Source organism: Natator depressus, chromosome 15, assembly GCF_965152275.1.
Source record: "Natator depressus isolate rNatDep1 chromosome 15, rNatDep2.hap1, whole genome shotgun sequence".
Lineage (NCBI taxonomy): Eukaryota > Metazoa > Chordata > Testudines > Cheloniidae > Natator > Natator depressus.
The window spans coordinates 14,528,814-14,548,375 of NC_134248.1; the positions used below are offsets into that span (position 1 = coordinate 14,528,814).

Here is a 19,562-nt window from a genome sequence, read left to right on the forward strand (position 1 = left end):
GTTCATCTGCAATAAAAAAAAAAAAGAAGAAAAACTCCAGCACACCTGTCCATTTTTTTTGAATATTAACATTTGGTAGACATTTAAATATGCATAATCAGATATTTCGCTCAAGTTTAATAAAATCATTAGAAATTACATGTCAGAGTTGTTGTAATCATGCTCATCCTGTAATATGTAATACCCTGTTAAATAGAGAGAGCAGATGATTATAATACTTTATAATGTCACTTAAAAAAAAAACAACCCTCACCATTGTAATTATTGCTTTGTTTCCGATATTTACATGGCAAGGATGTGTAAGCCTGTTAATACTTCCTAAATAGAGTAAACCAAAAGATTTTTTTTTTAAAAAGGTATAACTTAGGTAAAGACCTTTAATTTAATTCCCATGTATTTCATTCTCGCTTCCTGAACAAAACAAAAATGTGTTGCCATTCATTTGCTCTTCACTGTTTTCAGCTTGGAAGTTCTTGATACTGTTGTATTTTCAAGATGTCCTCCTTAAAGTTTAGCTGCTTCTGACCTACTTTCAGTGAACATATTTTGCATGGAATATAAGTCCTTATGGGGCCAAATGATTGCTCACGCTGTTTACAATTGCACAGCATCCTCTATCAACATCACCTCTCGTGGGTCTCAGAAATTTTAGACATAGAGCTGTTCTGAACTAAGTATGGTCAGAACTATAGCCAACTCATATATTTTCATCTGTGGAAAAGAACTAGGCTCTTGTCTACAGCCTTTCTTGCTAGTGCAAAATGTAAGTTTTGATGGAAACAGCTATAGTCTCTGTTCCTGCTTTTCCAATTAAAAATGATTTTGGATTCTCTCATTAGACAGAATTTTGTTACAGTATGTGGTATTTAAATAAAGGGGATAGCTAAGTACTATTTAATGCATTGAACAGGTATAGTTTGCATCTTGATTAACTGTGAAGACAAAACAACAACCACCCCAAAACCCTTTCCATATGGTGTGCGATTATAATGTAAACAGTACCAGTTATCACAATTACATCTCTAGTATAGAAAATGACAGTTACCTGATCTGAATAAGTGGTTTTATTTGTTCTTCAGTTTACTATTTCATAAGAAAACGTTGTTTTGTTTCCTTTTGAAACGTATAGCTGTTCTTTACCTTTACAGATAAGTCCTAATGCAGATCTCTATTATAAAACATTCAGTGACCCTCTTTACCTTGCCCAGTTTAAAATGTTAAGAGACACGTTATACTACATGAAAGGTACAGTACTTATATTAATATAACTTTCTACTAAGTAATATGATGGGGGAGAATATAAAGCACTGTGTGCATTGTTTGGTGTGTTCCAAGTGGCTGGGAAGGGTGCAGTGTTTCATGGATGCTGAATGTATGCTATACAGTTTGTGAAGCACTTCGGTATGAAAGTTGCCCTATAAAATTTAATTATTTAGTCTGTTGTCCTCTGCCCGAGGGAGGGACAATCAGCATCCAACTTGTTAATTTCCCAGTGGTCTTTGCTATGAAATTATTCAACTTCTCATTTGGAAAGAAATCTTTTTATGAATAATGTTTTATATTTAATATAAAAATGGATTGATCTTATGTATATGCTATCTGGGGCACAGCTACTTTCTTTCTGCTAGAATATATTTTCCCTCTTATTCCTGCAGATCTTTCAAACTCATTTGTTAAGGAAATCCATGATTTTGTGCTGGAACAGTTCAACAGCAGCCAGTCAGAGCTTCAGAAAATCCTGCATGATGTAGATCGGCTACACAATGAACTGAGCCCTCTGAAATTGCGTTGCCAGGCTAATGCAGCCTGTGTAGATCTCATGGTGTGGGCTGTGAAAGATGAGCAAGGTGAAAAATACATACTTCTGTCTCTTCAGAATCTTTTGTCTTGCAGAAGTGTTTTGTACAACTCATTCTCCATTGTCAGTAGTTGATGGAGGGTCATTTCTATTACATGACGCTTGTCATAAAATACATTTAATTATAAACTTCAGGAATTTTTTTGCTAGAGAAAGCCAAAGAAAGTCAACCTTGTCAGAAAAATGCACGGGTCATTTTAAAATGCTTGTAACTCATAAACTGGTTAACTGACTTAAAGTTCTCAGAAAATCCTTTCTGAATTCAGAGAATAAGTTCTGTAAGTTTGGGGAGAATGCACTATGTTGTTGCACCATGAAGTGCAAATTTGAATTCATCCTTGCCTACAGAGAGGCTTTGACATCTCCATAATGCAGAATCTGTTAACAGTAGTTGCTATAAGTCATTCTGAATATCTCTTCAATATAGACCTGATTCAGAAAAGCACCTAATCACGTGCTTTAAACTAAGAAAGTGCTTTCCTGAATAGGGATTTTTCTTGACTTAGGCTCATACTATGTTTGATTCCTCTAGAAGTGATATTTGCATTAAATCTGACACATACTGCATATATTGCCTTTAAATATAACTTTACAGTATCAGAACTATAGGCAGGGACATGCAAGATCTTCTAAAAATCTTGCAAAATTACTGATAGAAATCATGTAGAAAAGGCCCATTAGTTCATCCAGACCATGACAGTCTCAAAAAGATGCTTCCACTTTTTCGTAGATATCATTGTCAGGAAGCTTTTCCTGATATTTACCAGTGTTTTCCTCCTTTCTTTAAATTTAAACTTCTACCCACTAATCTATTAAACATTTGTTTAAATATTTTAAAATAGTTGTAGATGGCTGTCAAATAAAACAAACAAACCCACAGCTGTCTTTGACACCTGTAGCTATCTCAGTTCAGAATATTTGAAAGAACTGTTTATTGCAGATATTAATAAGATTCCCAGACTTTTTACCAAAATGTTACCAACAAAGTTCAAATAAACCCTTCAAGCCAAATCAACCAAATCAAAACACCATGGATAACATTCTGTAAAACTTAAACCATTCGACGTCTCTATACTCTGAAGTAGGTGAATCCAGCAAATTCTCTACCTGTCTGATGGTCTTCAGTAAGCACATTGTACTAGGTAGGCTAATAAATTCACATACATTCTCCAGATCTATTATTGATTTCTTTCTTTTGGAACAAAGGTGCAGAAAACCTGTGCATCAAACTGTCGGAGAAGCTGCAGTCCAAGACCTCCAGCAAAGTCATCATTGCTCACTTGCCGCTGCTGATCTGCTGCTTGCAGGTCTGTCTTTAAAGGATTGAAAAGGAGTATTTTGATTTCAGCAAGTCACTTAGTAAAATTGCTTGTGGGTTTACAGACTAATTTAGCAGTTTTCTCATCTTCTGGTTATATTACTCTTGCCTCTGTCCTCTGCATCTGCATTTTAGGGGCTTGAAACCACAGTGAGGTGGTGCTTCCCAGAATCTACTTGTCTCAGATTTTCTTTGTGGGATGCAATCAACAGGTTATTGTACCAGCCATTTATTTCCGTCAACCCTGGGTTCCTACTTGTTTTACCTGACCAATTTAAAAAAAAGTAGTGGGACTGGTTGGCTCCTGGGATTAGTCCAGATATGAAACCTTTCATCTCTTGTTCACCAATTGAAATCCAACACAGGTTGGTAGTGATCAAAACCTGAGGCCGTCTGATGATGTTTCAGTAGCCTGTGTGAAATTAATTAAATAGGATGCAAACCAGCCTAAAAGGTAAGGTGCCCCATTCACAAAGACCCTACCACATTTGGAACTAATTAACCTCTTTGTTGGCAGTCTGTGTAGATGGCAATGTGGAAAAAGTCGTGGAGACTGACCTTCCTTCTCATTGCTGTGGTTATCTCTTTTCAGGTCAGGGTTGATTCATATTGGCAGGTTAATGTGCAGAAACTTGCCCAGGCTGCACATGATCTGTCAATAAATGTACATGATCCTTTAGGATTATCAGTGTGGTGTTATCTTGGAGTAGAAAATTCATTTTTAAAAAGGAAAAAGGAACATGGTGTTATCAGCGTCATTCTAGTTGGACACTTATCCACTTTGCAAAATCAGTCCACAGTTGTCATTCTGTAATCAAGACCGGAATAGTAAAGACATGTTACTCCTCAGGGCTCTTTAAAATGTGCTTATCCCATAACTTCACTTCCAGGGAAGCCTGTTCATTAGGTATACTAAATGCTATCTTCTGCAAAACCCTTGGAAAGAAAAGGGCAAGAAATTGCTTACTTGTCATGCTGTCAGTGTGATCCTTTAGATCAGAGGTCTGAAACATTCTTTCACTGGAGTACAAATCCCTCAGCAATGATTTATTTTTTTTAAAGCCATGAGCGCACAGTTGAAATAAAAATAGGTCTGCTTATGCAGCAGGAAAGTTAGAAGTTGTAATGTGTCAATTATTTCCTTCTAGGGTCTAGGTCGTTTGTGTGAGAGGTTCCCTGTTGTGGTTCATTCTGTGACTCCATCTTTGAGGGACTTCCTCGTTATTCCTTCCCCAGTGCTGGTAAAACTTTACAAGTACCACAGCCAATATCACACAGGTAAATGAAAGCAATATTAGCTCCAGCTATGGTCCAGTCATGTGGTGGACCACAAACAACACTAATTTGCTCTTAAATTTCCTTTTATTATTGCAACTTACTTCTTAAAGGTTTTTTCATTTTCTACCAAGTTATTTATTTGTGGTTTGAGTTTGTTTGTTTTATTTGGAGGAAGAGAGGGAATGCAAAAAAAAATTCATGCAAATATACACCCTGATGTCTTGGTGCTAGCAATAACCATACCGAAATAACCAAGTCCATAGCATCCTACTCTCTCAACCCTTCAAAGTCAGTTTTGCCTAATACTGTCATATTTTATAATTTCAGTAACTTTCATTCTCTTAAATGGTTAGTGTCCCCCAGCAAAAGGAGGGTTGAAATCCCACCACTACTTATATGCAATTTGTGTGCAGCATGAGTTGCCAGCAAGCTGTCTTGGGCTGCTTTCAGTCTGTGTTAGGTAGATGAAACAGACCAATAAGGTAGGGATGGGTTGGGAGGATGAGAACCACAAATCACAGTTTAGATGGAAAGCAGAAGTGTATGCTCATTGCTGCATGCTTGTATGTTTAAAGGCACACTTAGACCATTTGGCATATAGACGAATGAGCCAGTGTTATGACTCATAAGTTCCCTTACAACCAAAAATTTAATCATAAATTTGTGGGTTTTTTTTTTAACATATTGGATATTGCTGTGATTACTTTCAGAAAAGTAACTCACTGACAACATGGAGTTCCATTTTTATTTGTTCTCCAGGATTTCTATATTGAAGTTTTCAATTTCAAATTGAATGTTGATTTTTTTTTTCCTAACTGCTAGTCCTGCAGAATATCCCTGGGTCTGAATGTGAATCTGTGTTCCTTCTGCCTCTTACAGTGACACAACTAGTAAAGAGTCGGCAGCTAAAATTTAGATGGCAATTTTGTTGGTGATGCCCAAAGCAGAATAGCTTGCTTTTCCACAGCCTTATTGTCTATGCAGTGTTCAAAGGAGTGAAAACTTGTTTTGTCAAGAAAAATAGGTAGCTTGGACTTGAAGGTGAACAGGGAGCAGGTATGTCAAGTAGGAGACTTCATTTTTACCCGATAGTTCTTTTATGTTCTAACCATGCTTTAAAACACACTAAGGGAAATGAATCCCTCCTGTAGCTCTGTTTACTTCAGAGGTGCACCAGGAATGAATCTGGCTTAAGGTATTTCAGAGTGTTAGCGATACTAAGGTAGATGCAAATATTAAAAGTAAGGCAATGTAAAAATCCGTTTAATAAATTGTTTACTGATTAGTCACATCCAGCAGATTTGATTTGAAAAATCCTAATGTTAAGTTTGAGTATTCTGCTTTGAGACTGCCAATTAAATGATTTTAGCTAATACCAAAGCAATATTCAAAACTATGCAAAGTGAGAAGGGTGGAGGTTTCTGAAAACGAATTGAGTAATGAAATAAATTTATAGCTCACATTGGTAGCCAAGCTTCACATGGTACCAAAGTTCTTCAGAGCACCTGTCTCTCTCCCTCTCCCTCTCTCCTGTGTCCTAGTCTGTTTTGCATTCACTTGCCAGGTATTTCTCTACCTATGTATACACAATTCAAGGAAAGATATAGCAAAAGACACTGTCTCTTACGCTCCATCTCTGTTCTTAGTAGGTGGCAATGACATCAAAATCAGCGTAACAAATGAGCATTCAGAGTCCACTCTAAATGTAATGCCCGGCAAGAAAAGTCAACCATCCATGTATGAACAGCTTCGAGACATTGCCATAGACAACATCTGCAGGTAAGAATTGTACTTAGAAACACTGAAGGACTATCAAAAATGCAGTTTAAGGAGACAGGCGCTGATCTCACTGAAGTGGACAAACATGACGATCCATTAAATGGAGAAGCTGTGTAACGCAGAGTGTTTTAGATGGCCCCTGCTACCTTTTGTACAGCTGGAAAGTATTTGTCTAGCCACTGGGCCACTTGCTTTACGTACCCTTAACTCCACCTGGTGACCTCCAGAGTGCTCAGTAGCCTTCTGTTGCTTCCGGAGGTTTGCACAGTAAGCTCTTCTGGAGCAGATGCACTGGTAAACGCTCGTAACCTCGGGCAATGGAAAGTCACCCCCTTCCCATTTTTCTAAACCATTACACTAGACCATCTGCCCCTGCAGTCTGGAGTAGCTGCTGATTGGATGGATGGAGAGAGGAAGGCTCCAGCAGGAGCAGGACCGCCTAATCCCATTCGCTTCCTAAAAGATACTTCTCCTGAGCCCTGTTGGGTGCTTATAAAAGACCTTGTTTACCTCCCTCCCCATCCACCATCTGGTGCTTGGGAGGATGGTGAGCTGGGCCAACCTGTCAAGGATATTTAAAATACCATGGAAGGTACACTCCATACAGCCTTTCTCAGTCCTTTTGCCTCCATTTGGAAGAAAGAGGGTTGAGGTAATTCCAGCTCTGCAGATACAAACACTGGAGGGCAGAGAATCAGCTACGAACTACAGGAGTGTCCGAGAAGTGTTCATTGTTGCTTGTATTTTAATTATGATTTAAACTGGCAAGTAGGAAAGCTTGATTTAAATAACGGATTTTAATTTTGTTTTGCATTTGTACTTTTGTTCTTTTCCTTTTACAAAAAAATTGATTCTCATTGGTTGGTAACCATTGCAGATCAACGTATTTTAACTAAATATAACATTAACATTTACGCTTACTTTGGCACACAATGTCTATTCAAATTCCAGTTGGTTTCTTAACTTTGAATGAACTAGTCATTGAACTGCACTAGCTGAATAAATGGAAAATATTTTCTTCGTACCTGCCAAAGAGGCTACCGCTGTCAAAAACTTCTTTAGCATTTCAGCCAACTGTGGTTCCAGGTGCTTAGCCACCAGTTCAGTCGTTTGTCTTTGTTTAAAACTTTGGCAGCAAACTTACTGGTTAAATATTTTTTTTTATTTAAATGATTTTAATAAATTATATTAAATTTAGGCCTTCATATAGCTTGTCATAATTTCAATTTTAATTTTAAATAGGTTTATTTTTAAAAGAAAAATGTATTTAATTTAAATAACAAATCAATATTTCGTTTTTTAAAAAATCATCAATGTTTGTCCACCCTGCTTATATTTCATATGTAAATAAGCATGAACATGTAAAGAATGCTGAACTCGTGAAATAAATGTGAAATAATTGAACAGCATCTTCTGAATGCCAGGGTCTCATGAATATTTTAGGGGATGCCAAATATGTGCTAATGTGAATATATATTTTTTTTCATGAGAATCATTTTCTGACTGAACACAATTCCGACTGTATCAATTTTATGTGTAGTGGTTTTGGTATTGGATCCTTTCTCTCCCATAGTGAGGTGTGAAAATATAACTCTTGCTGTTTGGCTGTCCTGGCAAGTTTTGTGTTTAATGTTCTGTAGGTGCTTGAAAGCTGGCCTGACTATAGACCCGGTGATTGTTGAGGCTTTCCTAGCCAGTTTGTCTAACCGTCTGTACATCTCACAGGAGAGTGACAAGTAAGTTGTTAGGCATAATATTAATCCTTTTCTGTCTTCAGTCAATTTAACTTAAGACCCACTCCTGTTAAGACATTCAAGCATGAGGAGCCTTTCTCCTGTGTGAAACGCTGCTGACATCAGTAAGAATACATGTGGGAATATGCATCAGATCATGCAGATTTCTTTGTGGGATTGGGCCTTTATTTCAGTATTGATGGGCCTACATACTTTACTGGATAAAAACACTGCTTTCCTGTCTGCAGTGAGTATTAAAGTCTATTTGAAGTACTAAGTGAAATGAGGTGTCCTCTGCTAAGTCTTCAGTGGGCTGTACAAGCCCATCACTTAATGTTTGGCACAATTGATTACTGCTTGTGGAGTCTGAATTGCCTCTCTCCTATTGAGAGGTTGGTTTGCCAAGGCAGAGCTAAGATAGTTGACAAGGCATCTCCAACGGAAACTCCCACTACGTTTACCCCACTGTACTGGGACTGTTTTAAAAAAATAAAAATAAAAATGGAAAGTCATTCCAGACAAGCCTTTTATCTTTTTCTACTTATTCTACTATAATGATTGGTTAACAGATCAGTGTTGGTACTATAAAAGCAATTGCTTTTAGTTCCTGTACTAAGTATGCTTTTGATTATAATAGAAGGGAAAAACAGCATTAAGGGGTTAAAATGAAATTAAGTGTTATTACAGTTTACTGGATGCATCAGTGTAAGTTGTTTCTCAGGCAGATTGTAGTTCAACTTGTAGAGTTAGATGTGTAATTGTTTCTGGATGTTTATATGAATGTGGCTTGTTTATTTTTTGTTAGGGAAGCCCATTTGATTCCTGACCACACAATTCGAGCTCTGGGGCACATTGCAGTGGCACTTAGGGACACTCCCAAAGTGATGGAACCTATCCTGCAGATCCTGCAGCAGAAGTTCTGCCAGCCACCATCTCCACTTGACGTACTCATCATTGACCAGCTGGGCTGCTTAGTTATCACTGGAAACGTAAGGAGAGAAGAGCTGGCCAAGAGAACAAACCAGACTAGAGAGACCCCTAAATTACAGTTGTCTATTTCCTTCAGTTAAAGTATTGCTGTCAACTTTGTTTAAGCCCGAAAAATGTTTCCTTAAATGCAGCATTTCAGCATTTATCCTGTCTTCATAGCATACACACACTTATACAATCATTTGTTTGCATGTACCTTTTTGTACAATGTCACTAGTAACTAGCAAAGCCACGCCTCTCCAGCAAACCTTAGTTCCCACAGATATATACTAAAAGAATTAATGTAGAGGAGAAAATCTGACGGTAACGCTTACAAAAGCTCCTAAGTGACTTAGGACACCCAGGTCCTATTTAGGCCTGAGGAACCTAAATCCTTTTTGAAAATGGGATTTATGTTCCTAAGTCACTTAGGTCCAGATTTTTAAAGATACCCAGGCATTCTATATAAGATTTTTATTTAGTTGGATAGAATTTATTTTTACAGGTTTATTCCTTTAAGAGGTATTGTATTCAGTGTACTCCACTTAGTTTGTTTTCTTACAGCAATATATTTACCAGGAGGTATGGAATCTATTCCAGCAAATCAGTGTAAAGGCAAGCTCAGTTGTTTACTCTGCCACTAAAGATCACAAGGATCATGGATACAGGTAACATAGATATAAGTGCCTCCTTAGAATTCATGACTATTTAAATCAAACATCTTCCTTTAAGCATGGTTATGCACTTTCACTTTTTTCCAACAGACATACAGCTTTATTTCTTTCGATCTTTCTTTGTTGTATTCCTGAGGTTTGTTAATATTAATTGTCCATTTCTGAGAGGGTGGGTGTTTTGAATATATGCAGATCTCATATAGTCTCCTATTCCTGTATTGTTTAAAGTAACACTTTTTAATATTTAAAAACGACTGGTGTGTATGTCTCACTTCCATTAGTTGGATTTAAGAATGAACAATGTGCTTGTGATTTTATTTTTCTCTTGATGAGCTGTTGGCAATTATTTCTTCACAGTGATGCAATGATGCCTTAGCCAAAAGGTGCTAGAAGTTGGCACTGAATAATAATGGAGACTCCTAGATCTCTTTCAGAAACTGTGTTAGCATCAGGCAGTACCAACTTCTGTCACAAAAGATTTGTAGCCATATCAATCCCAGGACATTAGAGAGACAAGGTGAGTAAGGTAATATCTTTGATTGGACCAACTTCTGTTGGTTAGAGAGACAAGCTTTTATGTTTACACAGAGCTCTTCTTCAGATGTGGGAAATTTAATCAGAGTGTCACATCCAAGATGGAACAAATTGTTTAGCATGAGTAGTTACCACATATATCAAAGGACCATTCTAAGGAAAAGGTCAGGATATACACCTTAACACACTGAAAACTGCCTTCACCAAACAAGGACACTCCACCAGAGAAATAGATCACATCATGGAACAGCCACCGAGATACCCTGAGAAAATCTCCTTCAATACAGAAATAACGCCCCCACCCCCCACTGCACATTCCTAGTTGTCACCTGCCATCCCATACTTCATGGGGACCCCATCCTGAAAGAAATCTTTTCTGAATCCCCTCTTCTGGCCTTCAAACAATGCTCCAACCTCTCCACGCTCATCGTCAGAAGTAAGCCCCGCACAGACCAGGACAAACAACCCCAGACCCTGCCAGAAAAATAGATGCAAAACCTGCAGATATGTCTCCACTGCTACAATGATCAACACCCCCAAACAACGCACCTTTCAAGGTCCCTGGGTCCTAAACATGCATACCACAACATGTGGTATACCTTTCCTGTGTGCTAAATGCCCCAATTGCAACTATGTGAGTGAAACCAGACAGTCACTATGCTCTCGAATGAACTCACGCAGGAAATTGGTAAGACAAAATATCATATCGCCTGTGGGGGGAACACTTTTCACAAAGTGATCACTCTGTATTTGACCTATCAGTCTCATCCTCAAAGAAAACCTGTCGAACACTTTCAAAAGATGAGCCTGGGAGCTTAACTTCATAACACTTTTTTAGACACTAAAATTCAAGGACTGAATAGAGACACTGACTTTATCGTTTATTACAAGAATCTGTAATCCACTAACAAATCTCCCACAGTGGCTTCCTCCCCACTTCTCCTTCCTTTCTTCCCTGTAACTGAACAGGTGTGAAGGGGCCACTTCACCTCGAATAGTTCCTTGAAATATATGTTAACTGCTTGTGCTAAACAATCTGTACCATCTTGTATTTAGCGGTGACACTCTGAGTAAATATCCCAGACTGAAGAAGAGCTCTCTCTAAGCTTGAAAGCTTGTAAAAGATATTACCCCTCCCCCTTGTCTCTCTAAAAGATTGATTGATTGGTAAATTCTAGTTGGTGTCAAAAACTTCTAATGCATTAGCTGTAGTTGCAAGCTATCCTCTTAATAGGCCTGATCCACAGCCCAGTGAAGTCAAAAATTTTCATTGACTTCATTAGGTTTTGGATTGGGCCCAGTACTCTTAAGAAGTATTGAATTCCTTAAGAATAATTTATCGAAGAATGCTTCATAACTAGGCACTCCATCCAATTCCTATTACAACTAATAGAAAATATTCCAGTGACTTCACTGGGAGTTGAATCAGGCTCTATTTGAGTAAGGTATTGAAGTATAAAACTGCATAGCACAGAATTCCTGCTGTATTCATCATGTCATATGATGAGTTAATTATTTCTTTTAAGTATTCAGGAATGTGAAATGGTCGTTTGTATCAGAGTTATGTTGCATTATAATTTTAACCTTTAAAAAATGCTTGAATTCAGTTCTAATGAGGGTGAAGGATTGACAATAACTACAAACGAGCTTACTGGTACACTCTCATTATACAGGCTTTCACTTCACTGTCCTGCCCAGTGCACGCCAGTAATTAATTGCAGCTGTTAATTTGAATTTCTCTGCCACCCTACAACTTTTCCAATCCAGAAATACAATATGTTTCTGCTGGTTTAGGTTTAGGTTTTCCATACCAAAAATGGTCAGTCCTGGTGAATTGATGATGGTGGCAGCACAGACAAAACATTCTCTAGAGACGAAATTGAGACCACCAATTACATTACATTTCATTCTTTACACACCAATGTTGGCGCACAGGGTGGAAATTAGTTTATTCCATTCCTCTCTGTCCTTTGGTGCTGCTTCCATCTGCTCTCTGTTGTTGAGACCACTAAATGCATTTTAATTATGATTCAAGCAATATTTAATTGGCTTTTTGAATTGGAACGCTAATGCATTAACCCAGCATGCCATCCATTCTCACTAAATCCTTGATGTACAAAATGTGCCTGCCACTGTCAGTATTATGCAGATTTGCTGTTGAACAGTGTTAGTGAGAAACCGTTATAAAATAAATACAAACCTTTTCATCAAAGAGTTGGTTGTTTCTAATTTCTCTCTTTCTTTCTTGTCAGACACTGTTCCTTAGCTGTCATTAATGCCTTGGCTAACATAGCTGCTAACATTCAGGGAGAACACCTTGTGGATGAATTACTAATGAATTTGCTGGAACTGTTTGTACAGCTTGGACTGGAAGGAAAGAGAGCCAGTGAGAGAGCAAGTGAAAAGGGCCCAGCACTAAAGGTAAGGAATGATATAAAATGTGTGGGTTTTAATTCAGTACCTCTTTGCACTGATATGGCTAATGTAAACGTATTATTCTGATCTCCTCTGAACCAAGTGTATACACTTAAAAATTGCACATGTAACTACTGAAACAAATGAGAAACGTGTGTGTGTTATGGTGCCTATTAATAATATAGAGCCTACATAACTTTTTACATATCAATTAAGCCTCACATAATATCTGTAAGCTTAGGTAATTAGTAGTGGTGTACCCATTTTTCAGATAGGTTAATTGAGACATGGTAGATATTAAGTGAATTGTCCAAGGCACAAAGCAGACTGGTGACAGAGCTGGAAACAGAAACAGGAAGTCCTGACTTCTAGGCTCCTGCTATTACCACTTCTTAAGAAATAGTGAAGTGTTATAAACTTGCAGTTCTAATCTCAGCTACCCCAGATGTTAATTTGTCCTGAATAACTACTATTGTGATTACACATATGTGGATTTTCCAATATTAGAGTTGATGGAGGCCTACATAACTAAATTTACAATAGACTCCATAAAATGGAACAGTCTGGTGTGAACTACAGAGGTAGTGAGATCAGTGCAGATTACCCTGACTGAATAAGCATTAATTGGAATTGGTTGTAAAAGAGAAACTGCCGGACGTTCTCACATGAATGAGAGAGAAACCATAATGCTTTGCTGATTAGAAGTGCAATCTCATATGAATTGCAAGTGTAAGAACTGCAAAGCAAAACTGAGCAGTACAAATTCTTACAACTGGAGATTACATTTAACAAGATATCTGTCCATATCTACAAATCCTTGTGATCATTGTATTCTCGCTAATGTTACGGGAATTTCACTAGTATGTTACCTACTGTGTGTGGGGCTGCGGGGGGGGGGGAAGGGGGAGGGAGAGGTAGCAAATCAGTACAGCTGATTTACATTCTGAGAGTGCAAGGTGACACAGGAAAAGAAGTGCTGGACGTTGTTGGGAAATCAGAAATGTTAATTGACTGGTGGTGTCAGTGATCTCTAACAGAAAAGCAGAGTGGGAGTGCTGGTTTTCTTTGGTGTTGGGAAGGAATGTGAAAAAGTTCAGTGACCTGTTTTCCAGGGGCCATTACTTGTATTGCTGATAAATTAAAATGAGAGCTTAATGCTGATGTTATAATCTGGATCTCCAGCTTCCAAGTAAGTGCTCTGTTGTATTTTAAGATCTTGACGACGCACAAACTATCCGTTATCCTCAAACTGGTTAAGTTAAATTGGTGCGGACCCCTGTGTGGGCACTCTTTTTTATTTTGGTTTAAGAGCAGATTGTTTAGGCATAGCTTAAACTTGATCCTGAGTCATTTAATCTAAGTTACTCCTGGGGGAATTCTGCACCACTGCGCATGCGCAGAATTTATGTCCTCCGCCAATTTCTTTGCTTCCTCACAGAAAAATGACTTTCTGTTGGGGAAGCAAAGGGAAGCCACAAGAGCAGCCATGCGATCCTCCCCAGCAGTATGTTTTGGGTGCCCAGGGCAGCCGGCAGAGAGGTAAATCACTATGCGGCAGGGGACAGGACTGTGGAAAACCTGGCTGATGGCTCTTACCCTGCGCCAGGCTCAGCTGCTAGTCCCAGCTGGGCTGAAGAGGACAGGACTTCCTCTTCCCCTGCACAGCATCCGGGGCCGGGTCAAAACCAGCCCAACATTTCTCCCCCAAATTCAGGAAGCTCTGCAAAATCCTTTTCCCCTCACCCCCCGCTTCCTGCACCCATCGCTCTTCAGCTGCAGGGGGAGGGATCCCTGTATAGGGAGCTGCTCCCCCATCCGCCCAACCCCTGTGCATCCAGACCCCGTCATACCGAGACCCTCCTGCCAAGCCTCACCCCCTGCCCCTCCCACACACACTCCAGAACTCCCCCAAAGAGCCCTACTCCCCCGGCACCTTAGCACCCTGACGAGCCACCTGCACCTGGATCCCCACCCCACCGAGTCCCAACCAGCTGCACCTGGGTCCCCACTCCCTCTGCTTCTGGATCCCCCCACTGCGCCTTCCACACCCAGACCCCCCTGCTGAGCTCTATTCCTCCTGATACCCAGATCCTCCCTGCAGAGCCCTGACCACCTTCACTTGGATCCCTCTGCAGAGTCCCATTACCGTTGCACCCAGAACCCTCCAACAAGCCCCTGTGCATCCAGATCCTGCCCCTGTACCCAGATCTCCCACTGAGCATCCTGCACCCAGATAGCCCCACACTAAGCCCCTCCGCACTCGGATCCTGCCTTGCTGAGCCTGCCTGCCCATGCTTGGTGCACCTGGCACAGAGGGGCACGGCCCTGAGGTGTTTCTGAGTCTGGCCTGGTCCTTGTGCTATATCAGGATTGGGTGCAGCCTCACCACTGAATCAGTGTCCCATTGGGGAGCTGCACAGTGATCTCCAACCTCTGGGCAGCCGGTGGTCCATGGTCGCCAATGCCATGCTGGAGCCTCCACATTTATTTGACAAATAAAACTTGCAAAATTTTAAAATATTGTGCACAGAATTTATATTTTTTGGTGCAGAATTTTAATTTTTTTTGGTGCAGAATGCCCTCAGGAGCAGCTAAATCAAAATAAACCTGGATTAAATTGAAACTAAAATGTGTACACAGACTTTTGCACTGATCTGACTGAATTGGTTTAAGATCACATCTTAAGTAAACTGCTGCAAGCAGACTGCTTCCAGATCTTTATGATCAGCTGCCTGTATAATGTAAACTAATCCTTAAAGAAATACATGCAAAGGGTCTAGAAACTCCCATTCACTTCAGTGTGTTCTGGTGGAATGCAAGACTGGGCCTATAATGTATTAGATTTGTGTTATGACATGAAAGGGTTGTAGACTATAAGTCTGTCCAGCAGCTGACTCTTATTAAATAGCTGCAATATTTTAATTTAGGAGTAGTTCCAAAAAACCTTAAAATAGATGTTTTTAAACATACATATGTACATTTCAATTTTGGTTGAATACTCTACCATAAGATTTCTTTCCTGATTGTTTTACAATCTCACCTAGTATTTACAGGATAGATTTCCAAAGGTGAGGTGAATACAATTTACATCACTTATTGCCTGTTCCTAAAGTGCTGTGCTCCAGAAAGTCCCACTAAAATCAAACTGACACCACTCAGGATTAGGCATTTAGTGACATATGAATAGTTTTATTGACATGACAGCTAGGTGCTAGTTACAAAGATATCGAGGGAGACCATGTTAACTTATACCTCTAAGTGTGAAAATGAGGAACAATAAATGAGAACAGTGTTTCTCTTCAAATGGGTGGGAGGATATAAAAATATGTTACAAGTTGTGAATTTGGTTTGGCTGTGAACTGAATTGCAACACCTTCATTTTGGAGGCAGGGGGGAAGGAGGGAGAAATCCTACTTTTGATTATAGACCATCACATTCACTGCTCAAGAATGAAGAGTGAAGTTAATTGAACGTTTTGCTTGTCGGGGATGAACTAACACTTCACCATTTGTGATTTTATATGGCTATTCCAGACACTCAAACCTCCCAGATGTTGATGTGGAGTGACTTTGTAATTAAAAAAAAAGAAAAAATTACTGTGAAAAGTTGAATTTCTTTCCATACCGTGTATGTCTATATTAGTGCCATGTTTGTGGCTAAAATTATAGCTAAAGCTGTGCTAGCAATTCAGTAAGAGTTGTTTTTCTCTTTTTAACATCCTCAACACAACACCCGCCCACCTCCCACACACACACTTCAAATTTTAATAGCGCAAAGTTCCTTTCTTATCCATTTATGGGATTGGTGAACTCTCTTGGCAAATCTCTTTGAAATGAATAGAATCTCTGTTTGCTTTGAAGATAAACTGCATCTGTAACCAGTAAATGCCTTTTATGTCACTGACCAACTCAGTAAAGCTGCTGGGTTACTTGTTTCATAAGGATAAGAGTTTCTAATCTGGGGTGCCAACTCAGCTCCTGTGTGGGAAACCAGATGAATTCACAGTTTGTTTGTTATTTCAGCAAACCCAATGAATGCCATCATGAAAAATCCTGCCTGTGTCCAGGTTTTTTAGATTCTGGTCTCACAGATAAGTGACTGTGATGCTTATAAATATAACTGTTCTAAAACAACACCTTTGTACTGGATTTCATCATCCTCATCTACGTGATAACCCAGCAATTTTTGTGTCTCTCCCATGTTCCACCTCTCAGTAACTAATATCTCAGCTGAATTCACACCCTGGCAAATCCACTTTAAGCTTCATCTGTGCTAGAAAACAATGTTCCTTTATTTTAAAAGTATTAAATGGTTTGGGTTCTAGTACAATCTTGACCCCAGTGTTCAGGGAATAATTTGCTCAATATGATTCTGAAAATCATTCTTAAGACTGTTTCTTCTTACCCTTGAATGTTTTTAAAAATAATTTATACTAAATTAGGCCCTGTCTATGCTGGGGTCCAAACTGTGTTGCTGAACCATTTCTATATTTAGGTTTTAAAAGCAGAATTCTCACTTTTTTGATAGCATTGACAGGACTTTAATGTTCTATTATTTGTTAAGTCTCCTGTGCTTCTTAACAGGCTTTTTATTATTCCAGATCTGTTTACCTGACTGTTAAACCACTTTGTATTGATTCTTTTTGCTTAATTAGTTGTCAGCAGATTTTGCAGCCAGGCAAAATTTGTTTTTTGTTAGAAAAGGAAATTAACTTGTTAGGATTAAGTTGGATGGACAGTGTTTTCTGTTGGAGTGAGTCCCTTAAATTCCTTATCCTTTACAGATTCATAATCTTGGCTTTAGTTCAAAAGTAAAATCTGATTTCTGCAAATATTTGACAGCTAGCTTTGGGCATGTAGAGTAATAGGAGACTTTTCAGTTTCTGGATGTTTCGGAATACAGATGACAACTGATATGTTTTTCTCCCCCGAACTGAAAGTGTGATGTTTGATTTGCAGTTATGACAGAGCTGTGTCTGTGGAAGAAGGCCCCTCAGCTCATCCATTTGATTAAAAATAGTGTTTTTCTTTCCAACAGTAACACCCTGAGGGGGGAAAGTGTGCATATTGTCAAGTTCTAGATCCTGATCCTGCTGCTGGATCCATGTGGGCAGACTTTTTCCCTGTTTGGAACCCCATTAGGGATTCATGTAGACTTGAGCCCTGTGCTTATGCATAGCCCACTGGTTTCAGTGGTGCTCAGGCTGGGTGACACAGTGGTTTTGTAGGCTCAGGGCTGTGGTCTGCGATGTATCCGTATTTATGCATATGTACAAGTAGCTAAAGAACATGAGCCATTGGAAGTGAGCTTTGTAGTAAATATTACTTCAGATTGCTGTGTGTTTCTTTGACATTTTCACATCTTTTAAAACCTCTCTTCTTTTTCAGGCCTCCAGTAGTGCAGGGAACCTGGGAGTGCTTATTCCTGTTATTGCTGTGGTGAGTGTTGATAGACGGGGCATTTGTGAGCTGAATGATGATTTCCCCAAAAGCTCAAGTATCTGTGCGGGGGCGGGGAGGGGAGGGGCAGCAGATGGGACTGATAAGTAGCCATGAAAGACAAATACATGTTATAACTTCTTACTTGCTAGAAGTTTAAAAACAAATGGGCATTTGTTTGATGATGACATCTCTCTTAAAGCAGCTAATCTTTTGTTATTCAGCGAGAGTGTCTATTGTTAGTCATGAGTTCAAGAGATTCGTGATCCATATAATACCAGAGGGGATATTATACTGACTAATATTTGGCAGCCAATGTATTAAGAGATATGTAACTGGAAAACAACAGCGCCTGGGGAGAGGACTGAAAAACAAAAGTTTAAAAAAAAAAAAAAAGTTAAAAATAAATTTCAGAAGGCAGCATAACAGAGAGTCTGTAAAGCAGATTAATTATAATAAAGGAGACAGGAAAGACTCCATATCTTTCGTGGATATTAATTAGCTTTCGTGATATACGCATTTTGTGAAATGTTCACGTGTGCTGAGGTTTGAAGACCATTCTAAACAAAAGTAGCGCAAAATAGGAGTGTGTGTGTGTATCTACAGTTTGCCCTCTTAGACTGAGAGGATTTTCCGAGCCAGAACAACTTCTAAACCTAGTCCAACAAGTAGTCCAGCCAAAGACTGAATTGATTCATGGCGTTTCTAGGTGAGCAGCTGCAAATTTAATAGTCTAGGCTGGGATTGAAAAGCAGTGGGAGGAGTTGCGTGCCTAACTCAGTTAGGCCGTTTTGAAATCTGAGCCTTAATATGCTAATGGCCAGATTCATGGGAGTACCAGAAATGACTGTGACTGCCTTCCCCTCTCCTGTTGTTGAATTCTCTGGGTTCAGAAAGATTATTTTATACAGCTAGTGAGAAAAAAGGAGATCGTGTCAAATATTTGGAGACCGATGCTGCCACGACTAGTTGTTGCAGCTCTAACACATTAGGACACATTTTGTTATTGTCCTGGCTTTAGAGTTGCCAACTTTCTAATCACACAAAACCGAAAACCCTTGCCCCACCCGTCGTTCCATGAGGCCCTTCCCCTGCCCACCCCCTCTCTGAGGCCCCACCCCCTGCTCTCTCCGTCGCTCACTCTCTCCCATCCTCACTCATTTTCACTGGGCTGGGACAGGGGGTTGGGGTGCAGGGTGGGTGAGGGCTCCGGTTGGGGGTGTGGGCTCTGGGGTTGGGGGGCGGGTGGTTTCAGGCTCCGGGAGGGAGTTTGTGTGCCGGAGGGGACTCTAGGCTGGGGCCGGGGGTTCGGGTGCAGGAGGGGTTCAGGGTGTGGGGTCCTGGTGGCGTTTACCATGGCTCAAAGGAAACAGCCATGAGGTCCCTGCAGCCGCTAAGCACATGGGCAGTCAGAGAGACTCCACGCACTGCCTTCGTGCCCGCAGGCACTGCCCCTCAGCTCCCACCGTCGTGGTTCCTGGCAAACGGGAGCTGCGGAGCCGACACGGTCCCTTTTCGACCAGGCGTCTGGCAACCCTACCCGGCTTTACAAACTTCTTGGCTCAG

The 19,562-nt window shown here is 39.9% G+C and overlaps 1 protein-coding gene across 3 annotated transcripts in view; it reads left to right on the forward strand.

Moving 5' to 3' along the window:
- PI4KA (phosphatidylinositol 4-kinase alpha) overlaps window positions 1-19,562 on the forward strand; it is a 95,892-nt gene that overhangs the window by 18,950 nt on the left and 57,380 nt on the right. For 2 of the 3 annotated variants that reach the window (XM_074973112.1, XM_074973115.1), the window contains exons 10-19: window positions 1,149-1,245; window positions 1,656-1,847; window positions 3,065-3,165; window positions 4,325-4,454; window positions 6,101-6,233; window positions 7,874-7,969; window positions 8,772-8,955; window positions 9,500-9,603; window positions 12,396-12,564; window positions 17,946-17,996. In XM_074973112.1, coding sequence (XP_074829213.1) covers window positions 1,149-1,245; window positions 1,656-1,847; window positions 3,065-3,165; window positions 4,325-4,454; window positions 6,101-6,233; window positions 7,874-7,969; window positions 8,772-8,955; window positions 9,500-9,603; window positions 12,396-12,564; window positions 17,946-17,996 — 1,257 coding nt within the window. The remainder of the gene's footprint in view (window positions 1-1,148; window positions 1,246-1,655; window positions 1,848-3,064; window positions 3,166-4,324; window positions 4,455-6,100; window positions 6,234-7,873; window positions 7,970-8,771; window positions 8,956-9,499; window positions 9,604-12,395; window positions 12,565-17,945; window positions 17,997-19,562) is intronic. The other variant, XM_074973113.1, reaches the window with a different exon arrangement.